The 16,122-nt window shown below is 40.9% G+C and overlaps 2 protein-coding genes across 2 annotated transcripts; both read left to right on the forward strand.

Annotated features, from left to right (window-relative positions):
- The first annotated feature begins 796 nt into the window (after positions 1–796).
- Positions 797–7,252, forward strand: LOC147207187 (uncharacterized). Its single transcript, XM_086107115.1, has 8 exons — positions 797–842; positions 2,163–2,517; positions 2,907–3,030; positions 4,710–4,875; positions 5,019–5,295; positions 6,530–6,713; positions 6,828–6,904; positions 6,995–7,252. The coding sequence occupies exons 2-8, from the start codon at positions 2,227–2,229 to the stop codon at positions 7,250–7,252; spliced, it is 1,377 nt and encodes a 458-aa protein (XP_085963241.1). The 5' UTR covers positions 797–842; positions 2,163–2,226.
- A 28-nt stretch (positions 7,253–7,280) lies between these two features.
- On the forward strand, positions 7,281–14,679 carry tipin (timeless interacting protein). The gene is given in 10 exon segments (XM_086107116.1): positions 7,281–7,585; positions 8,608–8,779; positions 11,651–11,756; positions 11,898–11,991; positions 12,529–12,604; positions 12,689–12,811; positions 12,904–12,958; positions 13,027–13,224; positions 14,041–14,212; positions 14,214–14,679. Coding segments are annotated over 10 exon segments (1,068 nt in total). The 5' UTR covers positions 7,281–7,571; the 3' UTR covers positions 14,272–14,679.
- Positions 14,680–16,122: the final 1,443 nt, after the last annotated feature.

The following is a 16,122-nucleotide window of genomic DNA, read 5'->3' on the forward strand; positions in this document are numbered from 1 at the left end:
GTGAGAAAATAGATACATTTCACCGTGGAATGCATTGATTATGGCTTGCCTTTGCCTTAATAGTGTTCGGTGTAGACAACATATGGAAATAGTGTGCTGAAAAATTAAATGAGAAACTCAACCAAGGATGTTCTAAAATGTAGGTTGTGGTGACTCCAATAAATACTTGTCAAATGAGAAAAAATATATATTTTCACAATGTATTTCATTTCTTCACAAAGGTGTCTCGTGCATCTTTCTTTGAACAGCTCTTGTTTCTAATTTCATATCTAATTCAACCTGTAGAATTCTCATTTTCATCTCACGCTCTTCTTCTCACAAAAGCAACCTTCATGTCCTCTTTCACTACACCCATAAACCTCTTCTTTGGTTTTACTCTCGGCCTCTTGCCTGGCAGTTTAAGACTCAGCATCCTTCTCCCAATATTCTCTCTCCTTTGGACATGTCCAAACCATCTCAGTCTGGCCTCTCTGACTTTCTCTCCAAAACCTCTAAAACCTCTCCAAAACCTAAAAAATACGCAAGATACGCTCTTACAAGACACTTAAATGACCCAGCTTTGCTCGTCTGACTTAGGCCAACTCCTGGCTTCATATAAGCCTTGTCAGTGAAACCAGGCCTATATTATTATTACCGGTATATCTTCGACTCCAAGCAGCAAAGAGTTAAGGAACCTCAACAATCGTCTCACTGTTCCACATTCAATATGGCGGGGACGTCGACGTATAACTTTGTGAGTAATTTGTCATCTATAAAGGTCTATGAAAAATTCGTTCATACCGGAAGTTGTTGTCGGAATTGTCCGTGTGTTCTTTTGCGGCGCTCGCTGGTTTGGCTGACAGGTAAGGCTTATCTTTAACCTAAATTGTGCTGTATTGCATGTTAAATAGTTGCTTTGAGTCCAAGTCAGTGCGTGCCGGAACGCTACATTTGTTTTCCAAACATACGTTCAACGCGAACATAGCTGTTTCTGCCAAATTTAGCGTGGAAGCCATCTCTTAAGAGTTGTATTGTGATTATGTGACCATAAGAAAGGAGAAGTGAACAGCAGAGTGGTGTAAAATGGCAGATGCACGTGGTGGTGTCATATAAACAGCAACAGCATTTAAGCCTTTAGCTTCATATCCTTGTTTGGTTCCCGCCATGATGCTGGGGCGGAAGTGGGGGTTGATCATTGCTCAGCCACTACTGCGCATGCGTGATTGAAAGGTTCCGTTAGCTACGTTATTTGCCAAAATGAAAAGGTTGTACTGTAATCAATTTAGTGTCTCTGAGATTTTTTTGGAATGTTAATTTTGTTTTTCTTGTAAATTTTTGACAGTGTAACTCAACCTCTATCTCTAGCCATTTCATGTTTAGATTTGACAAAGACTCATAAATAAGAATACGATTTAATTTGATATCTGTCTTACAGTCTTTTACTTTCTTGCTACTTAGTACAAAAATTCTGCAGTTAAGTTTGAGCACTATTCAGACACAAAATAATAAAATGGGCATTTGACATTCTTCTTTTTCAGTGAGTCCATGACTTCAAATTATGTATACAATACAATACATTCTGATTTATATAGCGCTTTCACAACAGCTGCAGCTGTATCACAGTTATACACAGTTAAAAAAAATTTATTGTAAATCTTTGACAGTGTAACTCAACTTCTATCTCTAGCCATTTCATGTTTAGATTTGACAAAGACTCATAAATAGGAATACGATTTAATTTGATACCTGTCTTACAGTCTTTTACTTTCTTGCTACTTAGTACAACGATTCTGCAGTTAAGTTTGAGCACTATTCAGACACAAAATAATAAAATGGGCATTTGACTGTCTTCTTTTTCAGTGAGTCCATGACTTCAAATTATGTATACAATACAATACATTCTGATTTATATAGCGCTTTCACAACAGCTACAGCTGTATCACAGTTATTTCTGTGTCAGTAAAATACTGCCCTGATGGCATGGTGAAACCAGACTCCAAAGTCAGAAGTGGAATGAATGCATGTGCAAATGACATTGCATTTTTATGAGCTGCTTAATTCAGGAAATGTGTCATTTACCAAGTGTTTAAATGTTTTTTTTTTGGGCCCTTCAGTCTTTAAGAGTTGGACTTATTTAATTAATACCATCCTTACACCGAGTTTCTCCACCCATGACTTGGCAGCTACCTGGGTGAAGATCCACATTTTCCCTCGCAGGCGAGTGACGGACGACACGGAACTGCTATTATGTCAAAGTCAAAAGCTAAGCAGACCTGCCACGTGGTTGGATGTTTAGATCGGCACACATCACTACATCGCCTCCCAGCCAGAGAGGACATCAGGGCAAAATGGATTCATTTTATTTACAATGGAAACATCCCGTCCTCTGTCAGCAAAAATCTTGTCGTCTGTGCCAACCACTTTTCGTCGGACTGCTTTAGCAACCTCGGTCAGTATAAAGCTGGTCTGGCAATGAGACTCTTTATAAAAGATGGATCCATACCGAGTGTCCGTGGCAAAGATACAGATGAGGGAAGTGTAAGTATTCCCCCCAATTTTTTTCCCCTTCACTTAAGACATTTAGCCATGTGAGCGAGGAGAGAATTTACGACTGGCCACATTCATTGAAAGCAGCACATGATTTCTCCACCCACGTGCAGTTCTCGTTTCGTTAGAATTTCATCTTCATTCTTGGATTTCTTATTTATTATGATTAATTTTTTTATCTGAGCTGTTTTAATGTTATTGGGTTTATTGGTATAACATCATAATTCCTAATATCATTTAATTATCGGCTTGATATTTACTGTGCATAATAGCTATAGTTGCTTGACACACCCCAAAACATTTTTGAGTGCGAGAGATTACTTAGAGACGAATTGACATGGAATATGGATGCATAAATAGTTACTGTCCATGGTTTATAGGCAACCAAGTCTGCACTGGCAGCCGTGGTACATCATGTGGCCTGCCAGACGGACCCCCCGGCCACACGCAGAGTTGGCACGCAGCTGTCCATGCAAACACTCCAACGTAACTTCAAAAGTACTGGTTTGTTAACGTTTGTGTGTTGTGAATGTTTCTGTCTACCTGCTGTAATTTCCTTTTTTTGTGAATTTGGCCCGTCTGATGGAAACACACATTCACAGAGACTGTCCAGGCATAAATACAAAGATAAGAGAGAGGCCACCAGAGACAGCAACGTGCTAACCATCCACCAACAATCGACAGATTACTTTGCAAGTGCATGTTTCCACGTGTGATGAAAATAGCTCATGCACAAAAATATTCAATAACAACTATTAATGCGGTTCGGAAAATGGATGGATGATGGATGGATATTAATGTCCTATGAGAGATCATCAGGGATGCGACACGGATCCAACTCTACCTATTTTGAAGGGAAATTATTAATTACAATTATATGATTATCAATCCATGCCAGCGACATCGTAGTGACAGGCATTCCAACTGCATGCTGTTCCTCTTGATGGCAGAAAGTAAAATAGTCAAGTCACATTTATTTATTTAGCCCTTTTTCACAAGCAGTCTCAAAGGGCTTCTCATGCCCATAGCTGACAAGTATTCATGACATCCCCTTAAACCCCAGGAGGGCAAGGAAAAAAACTAAAAAAAAAATAAAAATACATCTGGGAAGTAATGAGAAACCTTGGGAAGGGGCCGCAGATGGGAGATCGCATCTCAAATGACCTGGAACACAATGAAACTTGGCTAGTATCGGGGTAAAGTGATCAAACTTCCTTGTTCTCATTAGGAGTCTAGCTGCAGCATTTTGTAATAGCTGCAAGCTCTTTGCACTGGAAAGGGAAGACCAGAGAGCAATACGTTACAATAATCAAGGCGAGACGTAACAAACGCATGAATTATGATTTTTGCATCCGCAGGAGATAAAATGGGACGTATCTTAGCGATATTGCGAAGGTGAAAAAATGCAGTTCTCGTTATATTCTTAATGTGCATTTGAAAAGAGAGCCTTGAATCAAATATAACGGCACGTTTTTTTGCTGAATCACTTTAGGTAATAGTACATTTATCAAGGCTGACAGTAGTGTCCTTGAATAGGTTCCGATGCTGACCAAGGCCGATAATCATAATGTGGGTTATATCGGGGTTAATAAGACAAAAATTAAAAGTCATCCATTGTTTAATCTCAGCACGGCACATTTTGAGATTACAGCAACCGCATATATAGTTGTGCATCGTCAGCATAACAGTAAAAACTAATGTTATATTTACGGATGATGTCACCGAGCGGAAACATGTAAATGCTGAATAAGAGAGGGCCAAGTACGGTACCCTGTGGCACTCCACATGTAACATCACAAAATCAGATGCCGTATTAATGGTGCGTCCTCTCTGAGAAGAAAGAATGAAACCAGGAAAGAGCTGAGCCTGAAATACCAAATACACATTCTGAGGCGTTCTAACAGTATGTTATGATTGACAATAAGCCTCCCCAACACATGGCAATAGACCGATTCCCATGGACCGGTAGATAGAGCTGCACTCGGCACCACACACACACACACACACACACACACAGAAAACAAGAACAGTGTAGGAGGAAAGTACAGTTACAGTGAGTACAGTACAGTATGGTCTATGTACCATTCTCAAGAATTTCATTTTCTTTTCTTTTTAATTTTTAAAATTATTATTATAATTATTTTTTTTAATCAATGGCTCACTGGAAACTTTGTCCCACACAGAAGCAGATGTAAGAAGCTCACCTGTTGCTTCCCCAAGACCATGTAAAAGAGCTCGCATGGAACTGGAGGAGGATATGGAGAACCCACTAGAGGGCAACATTCCAGACGCACTGGATCCAACCTGTCAGGACCCTGCCACAGTTTTAACTGATTCAGCAAATGCAACGTGGGTTAATAACATCACTATTTTGATAGATTACTGTACTATTTGTTTTTTAAATTTAAAAGATGGCAATATGGAAGTTATTATAATAATATAAAATAATTGTAATAATATAATTATATTATTATATCTTGTTGTGCTGATAGGCTGGAGTCTTCTGATCCTGTTCATAAAATGGCAGCATATATTGTCCATGAAAGGTGCCTACTGGAGCTGTTTGAGGTGTGCCCTGTGTGTCAACGGATTACTGATGTGCAGACAAGAAGCAGAGGCACATTCCTCTCTGTAGCACAGCAGTGCCGGCACTGTCAGTACTCCAGAAAATGGAATAGTCAGCCAATTATTGGAGACACACCTGTGGGAAACCTCCAGCTTTCAGCTGCTGTGTATACTACAGGCTCATCTTTCTTCAAACTTAAAAAGGTAATGGATAAAGACTTGGGCTGTGTTTGCAACAATCCATTCAAAAGTGCCCTATTAGTGAATTTGCGAATGTGAATTTTGGAGTGCAGTTTTAAAGTGTCGTCACTGTAGAGTAGCGCGCAAGCCGTAATTTAACTAAATCCAGGAGAAGAAATTGAGAACAGACTCGCATTTTCAATGCAAATTCATAAAAATAAACAACAACCTTGACAATGTTGTAAAGTTATATTGTGTATAGATGTATTGATGGCACAGTAAAGCATATTTATATTCTAGATGACATAACATCGTAGCACATGGTGAATAAAGGTTTCAAACTGGCAAAAAGTGCAACAATCATGTACACTTGTATTATACATTCATGTTTAAAAAAAACATTGGAAAAATTAGGTGAATGTTATGTTTTGATCATTTTAATGATCAATTCAGCAGAATGTGTAACCGAGAATTAATTTTGGTAGAAAGAGCCGAATCTGATATTAATTTTGGAGAGAAGAGAATGTGTGTGGGTTTGAAATGCAAATGAGCCAGATTCATCGGTATTTGTAGCAAGTGACAAATTGAAGAGTAGAGCCATAAAAAGACAAAAAGATTTCTCCGCTGCTCAGTTTGTGGGAGGTTTCTGTTGAGGATCATGCATTTCATTTTGCTCACGTTCAGTGATAACTGTAGGCTGGACACGTTCTGAGTGTGAATAACAGTCATCCGAGGCGCAGGCAGGGCTGGAAGTATAAATAATTTTGTTAAGGGTGTAAAAATAGACATTGCTACCGATAGGAGTTATGTTGTTCATGTAAATATTGAAGTGTTGGACCAAGTATAGAAAGCAGTTTTAACAGGTTCATTCCTTTTTTTTTTTTCTAAACAAAATGATTAATACTGTCTTTATAGATAATATTGACTGGTGAATGAATAACTAACAATCAGGCCACCATGACTTTCTTTATTTGTAAGTATTTGTGCTTGAACTACAGTATGTCTTTTGATATTTTTTTTTAAGAGCAAACGACTTTCTAAGAATGAAGTGTAGAATAAGAAACAAAATATTTTAGCTACCTAAATTAAAAAATATAAGTCTGTCATACTCTGGGCCCCTCTTCACAAAAATTGGACTTAAGCAACGGGTAAACATTTGTTAAAAAGCTATATAGAGTCCACGTGCCGACCACAGCCTTTCTTTTACAAAATAACAATAATTGTATAATGTGCTGATCATATCTCATTCTGACCGCAGATCTTCCGGGCAATGCGGCTGAAGACATTTCCGTATGACACCTTTCGACGACACGCACAGACGTATATCGAACCTGCTATCGTACACAAATGGAAGACTGAGCAGGCTGACATGCTGCGGCGCCTTAGTCAACAGCAGAATGTTATCGTAGGTGGCGACTTACTCCTTAGGTCCGACTCCCCAGGTAAGCAATACGTTTTGATGATAGCTAATAATCTTTTTGTTTTGACAAGTGCTTACTCCCCCAAAATCTGACTCTGTGATATGTACAATGTCATTTTTGTCTGTATTCTTGAAGGCCATTCTGCCAAGTTTGGCAGCTACTCAATGATGGACCTAAGGAGCAACACCATTGTTGATGTGCAGTTGCTTCAGGTGAGATAAGAGGGCGAATTGTATTTATCATCGCTTACTCAACTTTTTGTGCTATTTTATTTATTTATTTATATATTTTTGTGTTCAAAGCAGAGCAATGAAGTAGGTGGAAGCAAACACATGGCGAAAGAGGGCTTGAAGAGGAGCCTTACTCTGATGGAAGAGCGTGGTGTGACTCTACAAAGTATTGTCACAGATTGTCACCCGGACATCGAGAAATTACTGGAGGAGGCCAACATCACACATTACTATGATGTCTGGCATATGGAAAAAGGTGTTGGCTGGATTGTGCTCCTGTCTAAATGGAAAATGCATCAGGCTATGATACCCTTGCTCGCTTATCCATAAAGTGCAATATTTGCACCATTACTATTATTGTGTTCCCATGAGTCTATCCAACATGTAATCACCCAAATATTTTGTTTTTATGAGGTCTGTCCAAGAAACTGGGGAAGATTGCGCAGAAGAAAGAATGTGAGAAACTGAGCGAGTGGCTTTACAGCATAAAGAATCACTTGTACTGGACAGCAGTTTCTTCTCCTTTTGGGCCGGAACGAGTGGCAAAGTGGACCTCGATACTTAATCATGTCCAAGACATCCACACCCATGACAATCCAGTTTTTCCTCAGTGTTTGCATTCCCAAAATACCTCGACAGACAAGAGCAAATGGTTGACAGCAGGTACAGTTGTAATGCAAATAGTAGCAGTCTAACATGACTATCCAGATCACTCACTGTTTTTGATAGAAATAAGTCCATGGGCATTTTCAGTAGGTATCGTACAGTTGCAGAAACGTTTGGGTCTGTAATTGAATGTCCCACAAGTTGCCCAGCTCACAAGGCACCCGGGCCGGCTTCTATGGCCCAGGGATGGCAATTTTCCGCGGATACGCGGAAATCCGCCGTTTTATTTCTTAAATTGATCATTTTTGTGAATCGTCTAAATCCGTTGAGAAAATTTTAGGGAGGGTCAGGTACCTTATCGTCGAGTTTTCACGAGCTCTCCCGATCAGTCTTTCCATCTTCCGATTGTAAACAGCTCTGCGGTTGGACGTGTATGATGTCTTACTTGTTGTGATTGGGTGCCCCGTCCAGGCCACGCCACTTTCCGCTTTTTTCATCACTAGCCATTGCCATCCCTGATGGCCCCTCCCACAGGTGGTAAGCCCATGGGAAGTATTTATTTCAACAGTCATAAAAATGTATACATTTTCCCAATGTTTTGAATTTGATCAAGATGTGTAGTGTGGGCGGCCCGGCGGTCGGTCCAGTGGTTAGTGCGTCAGCCTCACAGTGCAGAGGTACTGGGTTCAATTGCAGCTCCGGCCTCCCTGTGTGGGGTTTGCATGTTCTCCCCTGGGCCTGCGTGGGTTTTCTCCGGGTACTCTGGTTTCCTTCCACTTTCCAAAAAGATGCATAGCAGGCTGATTGAACGCTCTAAATTGTCCCGAGGTGCGAGTGTGAGCGCGGATGGTTGACGGCTGGGGTAGGCTCCAGCACGCCCCGTGACCCTTGTGAGGATAAAGTGGTTAGGAAAATGGATGTAGTGTGTTGTGTTCCCAATGCGTGGAAATCAAAACTATTGTAAGGATTTGTTTGAGGACATGTTGAAACACACGGTACGCTCACAATGAAATGTTTCTATTTTACTCTTAAATGATATTTTTAATTCCCGCAAAATGTTTTTTTTAATTCATTCCCAGGAACACCAGCTTTCTGCAGATTGGAAAAAGTGCTGACAAGCAAGAAAGTTCTGAAAGATGTGCAAAGGTTGAGCCCTCACTACCTGACATCATCCCTGGAGGCCTTTCACAATGTCATTCTGTGTTTTGCACCCAAGAATGTGTTCTTTCCTTTTCTTGGAATGTTATGCAGGTAATCTGCAATTTCTAGCTTGTGACCTGAACATTCATGATGTATACTGTTTATATTTATCTACAGTATATTCACTTACAATATATACAGATACGCACTCGAGATCTTCATCTTGTCTAACAATTATTATTATTATTGGGGGGTGGGGGGGTTGGTCTTGCCAAGACTTTACCTGGCAGCATTTCACTTTAATAAAAATGTTGGGCGCCCTCAAGCAACATCAGCTCTTGAGGAAGGGGAATGCACACCTCAACCAGGTAAAACAACCTTACCCAAGTTACAAATTATCTACTTTTTTTTTTAAATGTGAAAATAGCCATCATAGAAGTTGAAAATATGCACTATTAAAGATTGTGTTCAAATGGCCCTCATAGTAAAGAGATGTAATCATGTAAGTGAAAACCATGCAGAACTGTTGACAGCGCCACCAGGTTAATGCACATTTTCAAATACGTTTATCTTTTCTGGTTTTCAGATTATGTCGAGGAGGTGTTCGACCTCATTTTTGAAAAGGTGTTGCCAGATCCTGACTCATATTTGGAAGAGGTCCTAAAGATCCCGATTCCAGAGGACCTGTCAGCCTAGTTTGATCGACTGAACAGGCGGGACGGAACCTAACACTGAAGTCTCACAGTTCCACATTGTGTCTGAGAGCATCTGGGAATTTTGTTTGCGTCCGCATCGTCACACAGGCAGGAATGACCAACCTGATCTGTCAACCCAACACCAGCTCGCAAACCTCCTCTCAGCAAGATATCTGTAATGACTCTGACATATGACCAATGTACGCTTGAATAAGAATAATAATTAAAAAAACAAAAGGGAAATTCACAACTGTCATGTTGTCCTTTTAGTGTGACTCCTGTGAGAGCAATAGTGTGTTATTTTAACTATATTTGTGATGATAGTGTTTGGTGTGCTTGTACATTGTATTTGTATCGGCATGAGACCAAGCCACAAGCTTTTTCATGGTATCCAGTGATTCTTAGTGTGGAACCACGAGAATGAATATTATGCAGCCGTGGTTTCTAAACTAAACGATTAACCAATGTTCAAATGAATCAATTATTTTGTGAATTGTGAATTAATTAAAATACTCCAATTTCAGCCTCTCCACAGGAAAGATTCCGTGAATTCTGTAGCCCTTCAGGAAAGCAGTTTTGACTTTTTTTTTTTTTGTGTTAAATCAAAATGAGACATTTGCAAACATCTGCTTTTCCTTTGGAAAACAATGGTCAACTTTTTTCCCTTTATCATCCTGACATGTTACAGACCAAACCAAGAACTGAACAGTGTTCTGCACTAACGGTCGCCCAAGTGATCCCAATTTTTGGGGCACCCAAAGCTCACGGACACTGGCCTGACTGGGGAATATAAATTTCATAAGTAAATTGAATGAAATACATACATTCTTGCTTTTTAAATATTTAATAAGCAATATGTAGTGTATGTCTACATACAGCACATTTGACAAAAAAGTTGTACTTGAATATTTAAAGTTTTGTGCACTTGCATTAGTCAATCATCTTTTTAACACAATAGTTGATTTGTAAACTTTTTGGGGGGGGGGCGTTACGTTAAGTGCTTTAAGTTAGCATGAGATTATTTATTTTTACATTGATGTCTGTATTTGATATTTATTGGGGGGGGCTGTTGAAATGGAATTGAATTGGCGGAGGGTTATACATGCGATGATGCGAATGCGAAAGGGGTTAAGAGGTCACTCAAAAAGGAGGCGGCTGAATAAAGACTGCTGTGGAGCTATTCTCCCTCCGTCTGCTGTCCTCTCACCTATGACCTTCGATTGGGAAATTCACACTCAGGTTGCCAAAGAAAAGAGTGCGTTACATTAGGAATGGCTTCAATGACATATACAGCGCAGAAAATGTCCAATGCTAAATACTCAGATTTTATATTGGGAAAAAAACCATGCAAATAAAAATGTCACTATACACAATATTTAATTACCGATAATAATTTAACTATATTATGAAGCTACGTGGTCAGTGCCGGTTTAGGCATGGCCATCACAATATGATTCATGGGCCACCAGCCAAAAAGGCATAGGATGCTGCTGAATTCTAATCAGTTTATGGGGGAAATGTTTTTGTCAATTTAATCTATTTCAAAAATCTTTTTTTGTTGCGGCAGCACCGTGGATTTCACTTTGAAGCACTAAACATTTGCCTTCAATATTTTACAACTTGTTTGCTTTTCAACATTTATTGAGGTACATTAAAAAAAAACGGATGTGCAACATATTTTAAATGAATCATTAACTTGTGTGTGTTTTTTAAATTCTATTCAAGCGCACTTTTCATTTTCAAACTGCATCATGTGATAGGTGCATGTAATTCAAAATATCTTTTGGGGAATAAATCTTCAGCATCTTTTTTGTACTTAATACTTGTGCTGTCTTGATTGCTTGAGCTTTTTCATTGTTCATTTTTATTTAATTTTTGACTTACTTATTTTTCTGAAAATGCTTTTTTCCCCTTCAACTATATGAAGTATTTGTCAACTCCAAGTTGAACTTACCCCCAAAAAAGTGCAATAAAGTAGAATTTTCAAAAGACTGTTTGACCTTCCCTCTTCTGTTCGTGAAGCAGTACCAAAATAACTTCATTTAAAATGAACCCCCGAAAGCTTATGTATGGTATAAATTGAATACGAAGAAAATGAAGGACATTTTTGCTAAAATTGCTGTCAGTTTTATCAACTTCATTTTTTTCCTTTTTTTTTTTTTCTCAATTTAAGTTGTAGTTGATTCATGAGTTTCCGTTAACTATAATAACCTCGAGCCAAGTATTTTTTGAGGTGGCACTTGGCATACAAAATGAGTTGCTCATACCCATTTGTCACTTTCTGTAGGTGCTGGATATCATGGTTAAAACTCGTGAAAACGACAGCTTTGAGACCTTCTCTCCTCTCCCACCACCTCCGTCCCCGGGCCAGCGAGGAGACCCCTTTGGGAATGGTGAGAAGTCACCCGCGCGCTGCCGTTCGTATCCAAACTGTGGCAATTATACAAAAAAGAATGGCACTCCTGCCCCAGTGATTGGATGATAATAATACTAATCATCAAATGCCCTCCATGACTGTCTTGCTGTCGATGCAGATGAAGAAGCTGGTGAGGTGTCCAAGCTTGCTGAGGTTCCCGCTGCCAAAAGGAAAGCAGTGAAGAGACCACAGCCCAAGTTGGACTCCCTCAGGTTGTTGTTTACCCCCGCCACCTCTTACGGTTCAGTGAATCGGTCTCAGGGGTTCGACGAAGCCTCTGCCATGGAGGTTAAGACACACCTGACTCAACATGTCAATAAGTTATGACACGCCCGCTTGGCCATCGCCGGCTGCAGATGATCACATGACATTGCTTGTCCAATCAGCGCTGCGGGAAATTTAGTTCGCTCAGTTGTCAGCGTGTGACTGTCGTGACAGTATGTCGTAAAATTAAAAAAAAAACATACTTATGTCTTGAAATTTTATTTACTTTTTCTGTTTTGAAAAAATGTATTGTTTTTTTTTTTTTAACATCTTGAATTTGTAAAAAAAGATATATTTATTTTTCACTAATGAAGCGTTCGGTGAATGTGTATATGAACTGGTTGGGTTCGGTACCTCTAAGAAGGTTAAAACCACTGTTTTAGATTGACTTTTTCTACTAAGATGTGGCTTGATATGTCCCTAAATATTAACTACTGAGCATGAATGACACAGCGTTAAATGTTTTTTTGTTTTTCGCCCCTCAGACTGACGTCTGAAAAAGGACTTCCGGCTCTGCGAACACTTTTTAACGATGTCCACTTCAAAGGCAAAGGGCATGAGGTCAGACTCTCTTGTTGCATCTCTGAACGTAGTGAGCTTCATGATGTGTGTGTGTGTGTGTGTGTGTGGTATTTCTCTCTCCAGGCGCAGGACGTGCGGCTGCTGATGCATAAGATGGAGAACTGGGCGCACAGGTTGTACCCCAAACTTCAGTTTGAAGATTTCCTTGACAAAGTGGAGAAGCTGGGCGCCAAGAAGGAGGTGCAGGTAGGACAGACACACAGACAGACGGACATTCAAACCATCCCGTTCCCTACGTCTGCAGCACTTGTCGTTGTCTGATGTTTTTCTTGCGGCAGACTTGTCTTAAAAGGATACGCCTGGACATGCCACTGATACATGAAGATTTTACTGGTAAGTGTTTCTTAGGAAATTGCGCCTTGGGTTCGTGTTTCTAAACACTGAATATTTACCATACATAGGTGATGATGAGGTTCCTCCCGAACCCGACATGGTGGGAGATTCGGATCCATTTAGCAGTCAGAGGTTGCCGATCCACTCCACGCCAGCGCCCGCTGGCCCACTTGCCGCCTCCCTCACAGATGAGCAGCGCCAACGCATGGAGCTCAACAGACAGCGGGCCCTGGAGAAGAGGCTAGCTCGCCAGCAGCAGCTCTCGGGTAAATGTGTCTTTATTTCAATGGATATGAAGACAAAGCTTGTAAATGAGACTCCTTTTGCTCAGTGGAAAATGTCTCCTCGTTTTAGAGGTGGTGGCGTCTGTCATTTGTCATTCGGCAGCGGCCTGGGCACCCATCACTCAGTCTTCAGTCCATCATTGTTTCAATCCTAGCTCAACTATAGTCGTCGGTCTCTCATCTTTAATCTTTAATTTAACCGTGCATCTGTCAGAAATTTCACAGTCTATCAATCCGTCAAAAAAAAAAGTCTTAGTTCCACAGATCCATCCATTTTCTGAACCGCTTTATCTTCACAAGGGTCGCGGGGTGACAATTTCGAGTGTTCAATCAGCCTGCCATGCATGTTTTTGGAATGTGGGAGGAAACCGGAGAACCCAGAGAAAACCCACGCGGGCCCGGGGAGAACATGCAAACTCCACACAGGGAGGCCAGAGCTGGAATTGAACCTCTGCACTGTGAGGTCGATGCGCTAACCACTGGACCACCGGCCGCCCTTAGTTCCACAGATGAAAAATCCAATTGGATTAAAATGGTAAATTGGGTGCGCGAGGTACTGTATCAATGTATCTACATCGTATGGTGACTGACAAAGAGGCTTTCTTTCCAAATCCTAACTTACTTGCCAAGTCTATTCAATTATAAAGTACAACAGGGAGCATGCTGGTGGCTGTCTGCCGCTTTTACGAAAGTGTGAGAGGAGTATGCAATGGCTCACACGCTTAGAAGGAACATTGGCCATTGTAAATGAGGAATGATGTCATGTTCCTAATTCCTGTATAAATTGTGATCCTTCAGACTCATCATTGCAAGCAGGCGAGTCCTCCGTGAACAACTCAGAACATGCTGTCAGTGTCAACCGTTCCAAAGGACAAGATGATGATGATGATGATGATGAAAATGAACCAGCCAGGATCAGCTACCCCCAGCAGCCTATCAAGGCCTCCGAGTCATCCTCCTTGTTAGAAAGCTGTGACAGTGCCCAGCCCACCACTCAGCAAGAGCAGTGACGATGCAGATGAATGCTGAATAATGTGAACTATTTGACTCAATTTAGCTTTAAATCATTGCATTCAACTGCTGTTCCTCTTTACAGATCATACATGTTGTAATTAAAAGGGATGGTTCACCATTCAAAATCTGTTGCAATTACGTTCCACTTAAAGTTGAGTACAAAAGCAAATATATGCAGATTCTGTTAGAATGTGAAGTCAAGTGAAAAGAAAAGACGAAGGCATACTGCACATTTTGTTAGCAATTTCAAGTGCCCATCTTCTTTCCTGTCGAGGTTGCTTAGATCAGAAGGAAGCCTTCTCCCCTTGTACTATAAAACAAATTAGCTTATTGACACGTTTGAGTTTAGGTCGGGTGTTGTTTGTTTGCTTCCACACTAAACTAACACTTGTATTAAATTAAATGCATGTCATGACTGTACAATCTTTAAGCTTCTTCATGAAAAAGCACCACCTCAATGCTTGATTTGTTGAAATTTAATCAAAAAATATATCATGCATCTTGCACTACAAAACATGTCCCAAAAGTGAGTACTCTAAGATTGCAAGGGAAGCTCAGCTTAACCCCAAAATGTATAAACACAACTACTAAGCACTGTGTTTGGCGACTCTTCTCTCACTCCGCCGTCTGCGTCCCCAATGAAAAGCGGCAGCTGCGGAGCTTCTCTCCCGCTCAACGATCACTCAAACTCACAGCCGGTCGCACAGTAGCCTAGTGCGGCAACTTCACCTGCTTGCATGCTGCACATCAGCAAAATTGAGCTGCAACCACTTGTCCTCATCAATGTATCACTCATACTGGTTGTACGAATTCCAATGAATTTGGTAAATGAATTGTGTTAAACAGAAACAAAAACGGAATATAATGATTTGCAAATCATGTTCAACTTGAATTACTTTAATTGAATATACAGTACTACAAAGACAAGACATTAAGTGTTCAGGCGGCCCAGTGCTGATTGGTTCGTGCGTTGGCCTCACAGTGCTGAGGTGCCGGGTTTGATTACGGCTGCGGCCTTCGTGTGTGGAGTATGCAAGTTCTCCCCCGTGCCTGCGTGGGTTTTCTCCGGGTACTCCGGTTTCCTCCCACATGCACGGCAGGTTGATTGAACACTCTAGATTGTCTTGTAATTGTGTGAGTGTAAGCGTGGATGGTTGTTCGTCTCTGTGTGCCCTGCGATTGGCTGGCAACTGGTTCAGGGTGTCCCCTGCCTACTGCCCTGAAGACAGCTGGGATAGGCTCCGGCACACCGCGCGACTCTTGTGAGGATAAGCGGATCAGAAAATCGATGGATGGATTGATGAACTGTTAAAACTGATAAAACTTTTTTGTTTTTAGCAAATAATTAACTTGGAATTTTAAGATTAAGATATCCTTTATTTGTCCCACACTGGGGAAATTTACAGTCTACAGCAGCAAGATTGTGGGTAGAAAGAAGAAAAAAAAACCAAACACCGTTCAATTAAGTGCAATATAAATACAAATATGGATAAGGTCGCAGTGCTATTTACAATTGTTTTCCACATCATTCAATTATTATTATTATTTATTTATTTATTTTATTCAGCAGCCTGACAGCAGTCGGTAGGAACGAGCGGCGGTATCTCTCCTTCTTGCAGCGCGGGTGGAACAGTCTCTGACTGAAGGAGCTACCTAGTGCTGTCAGGGTGGGCTGAAGGGGGTGGGAGGGACTGTTCATCATAGCTTTTCGTTTAGCTAGCATCCACCTGCTGCCCACCTCCTCCAGAGTGTCGAGGGAGCAGCCCAGGACAGAACTGGCCTTCCTGACCAGTCGCTCCAGTCTCTTTCTGTCCCGGGCCGAGATGCTGCCTGACCAGCAGACAATGCCATAATGGATGGCCGAGG

The sequence above is a fragment of the Hippocampus guttulatus genome, chromosome 3 (assembly GCF_054856545.1).
Source record: "Hippocampus guttulatus isolate MCC_2025c chromosome 3, RoL_Hgut_1.0, whole genome shotgun sequence".
Classification (NCBI taxonomy): domain Eukaryota; kingdom Metazoa; phylum Chordata; class Actinopteri; order Syngnathiformes; family Syngnathidae; genus Hippocampus; species Hippocampus guttulatus.

Excerpts from the sequence above, each read along its gene's own strand:
- LOC147207187 (XM_086107115.1), top strand. The coding sequence starts at position 2,227 with ATGTCAAAGTCAAAAGCTAAGCAGACCTGCCACGTGGTTGGATGTTTA. Across the intron at positions 5,296-6,529 it reads CTTTCTTCAAACTTAAAAAG|ATCTTCCGGGCAATGCGGCT; the intron begins GTAATGGATAAA and ends TTCTGACCGCAG. Across the intron at positions 6,905-6,994 it reads TTGATGTGCAGTTGCTTCAG|CAGAGCAATGAAGTAGGTGG; the intron begins GTGAGATAAGAG and ends TTGTGTTCAAAG.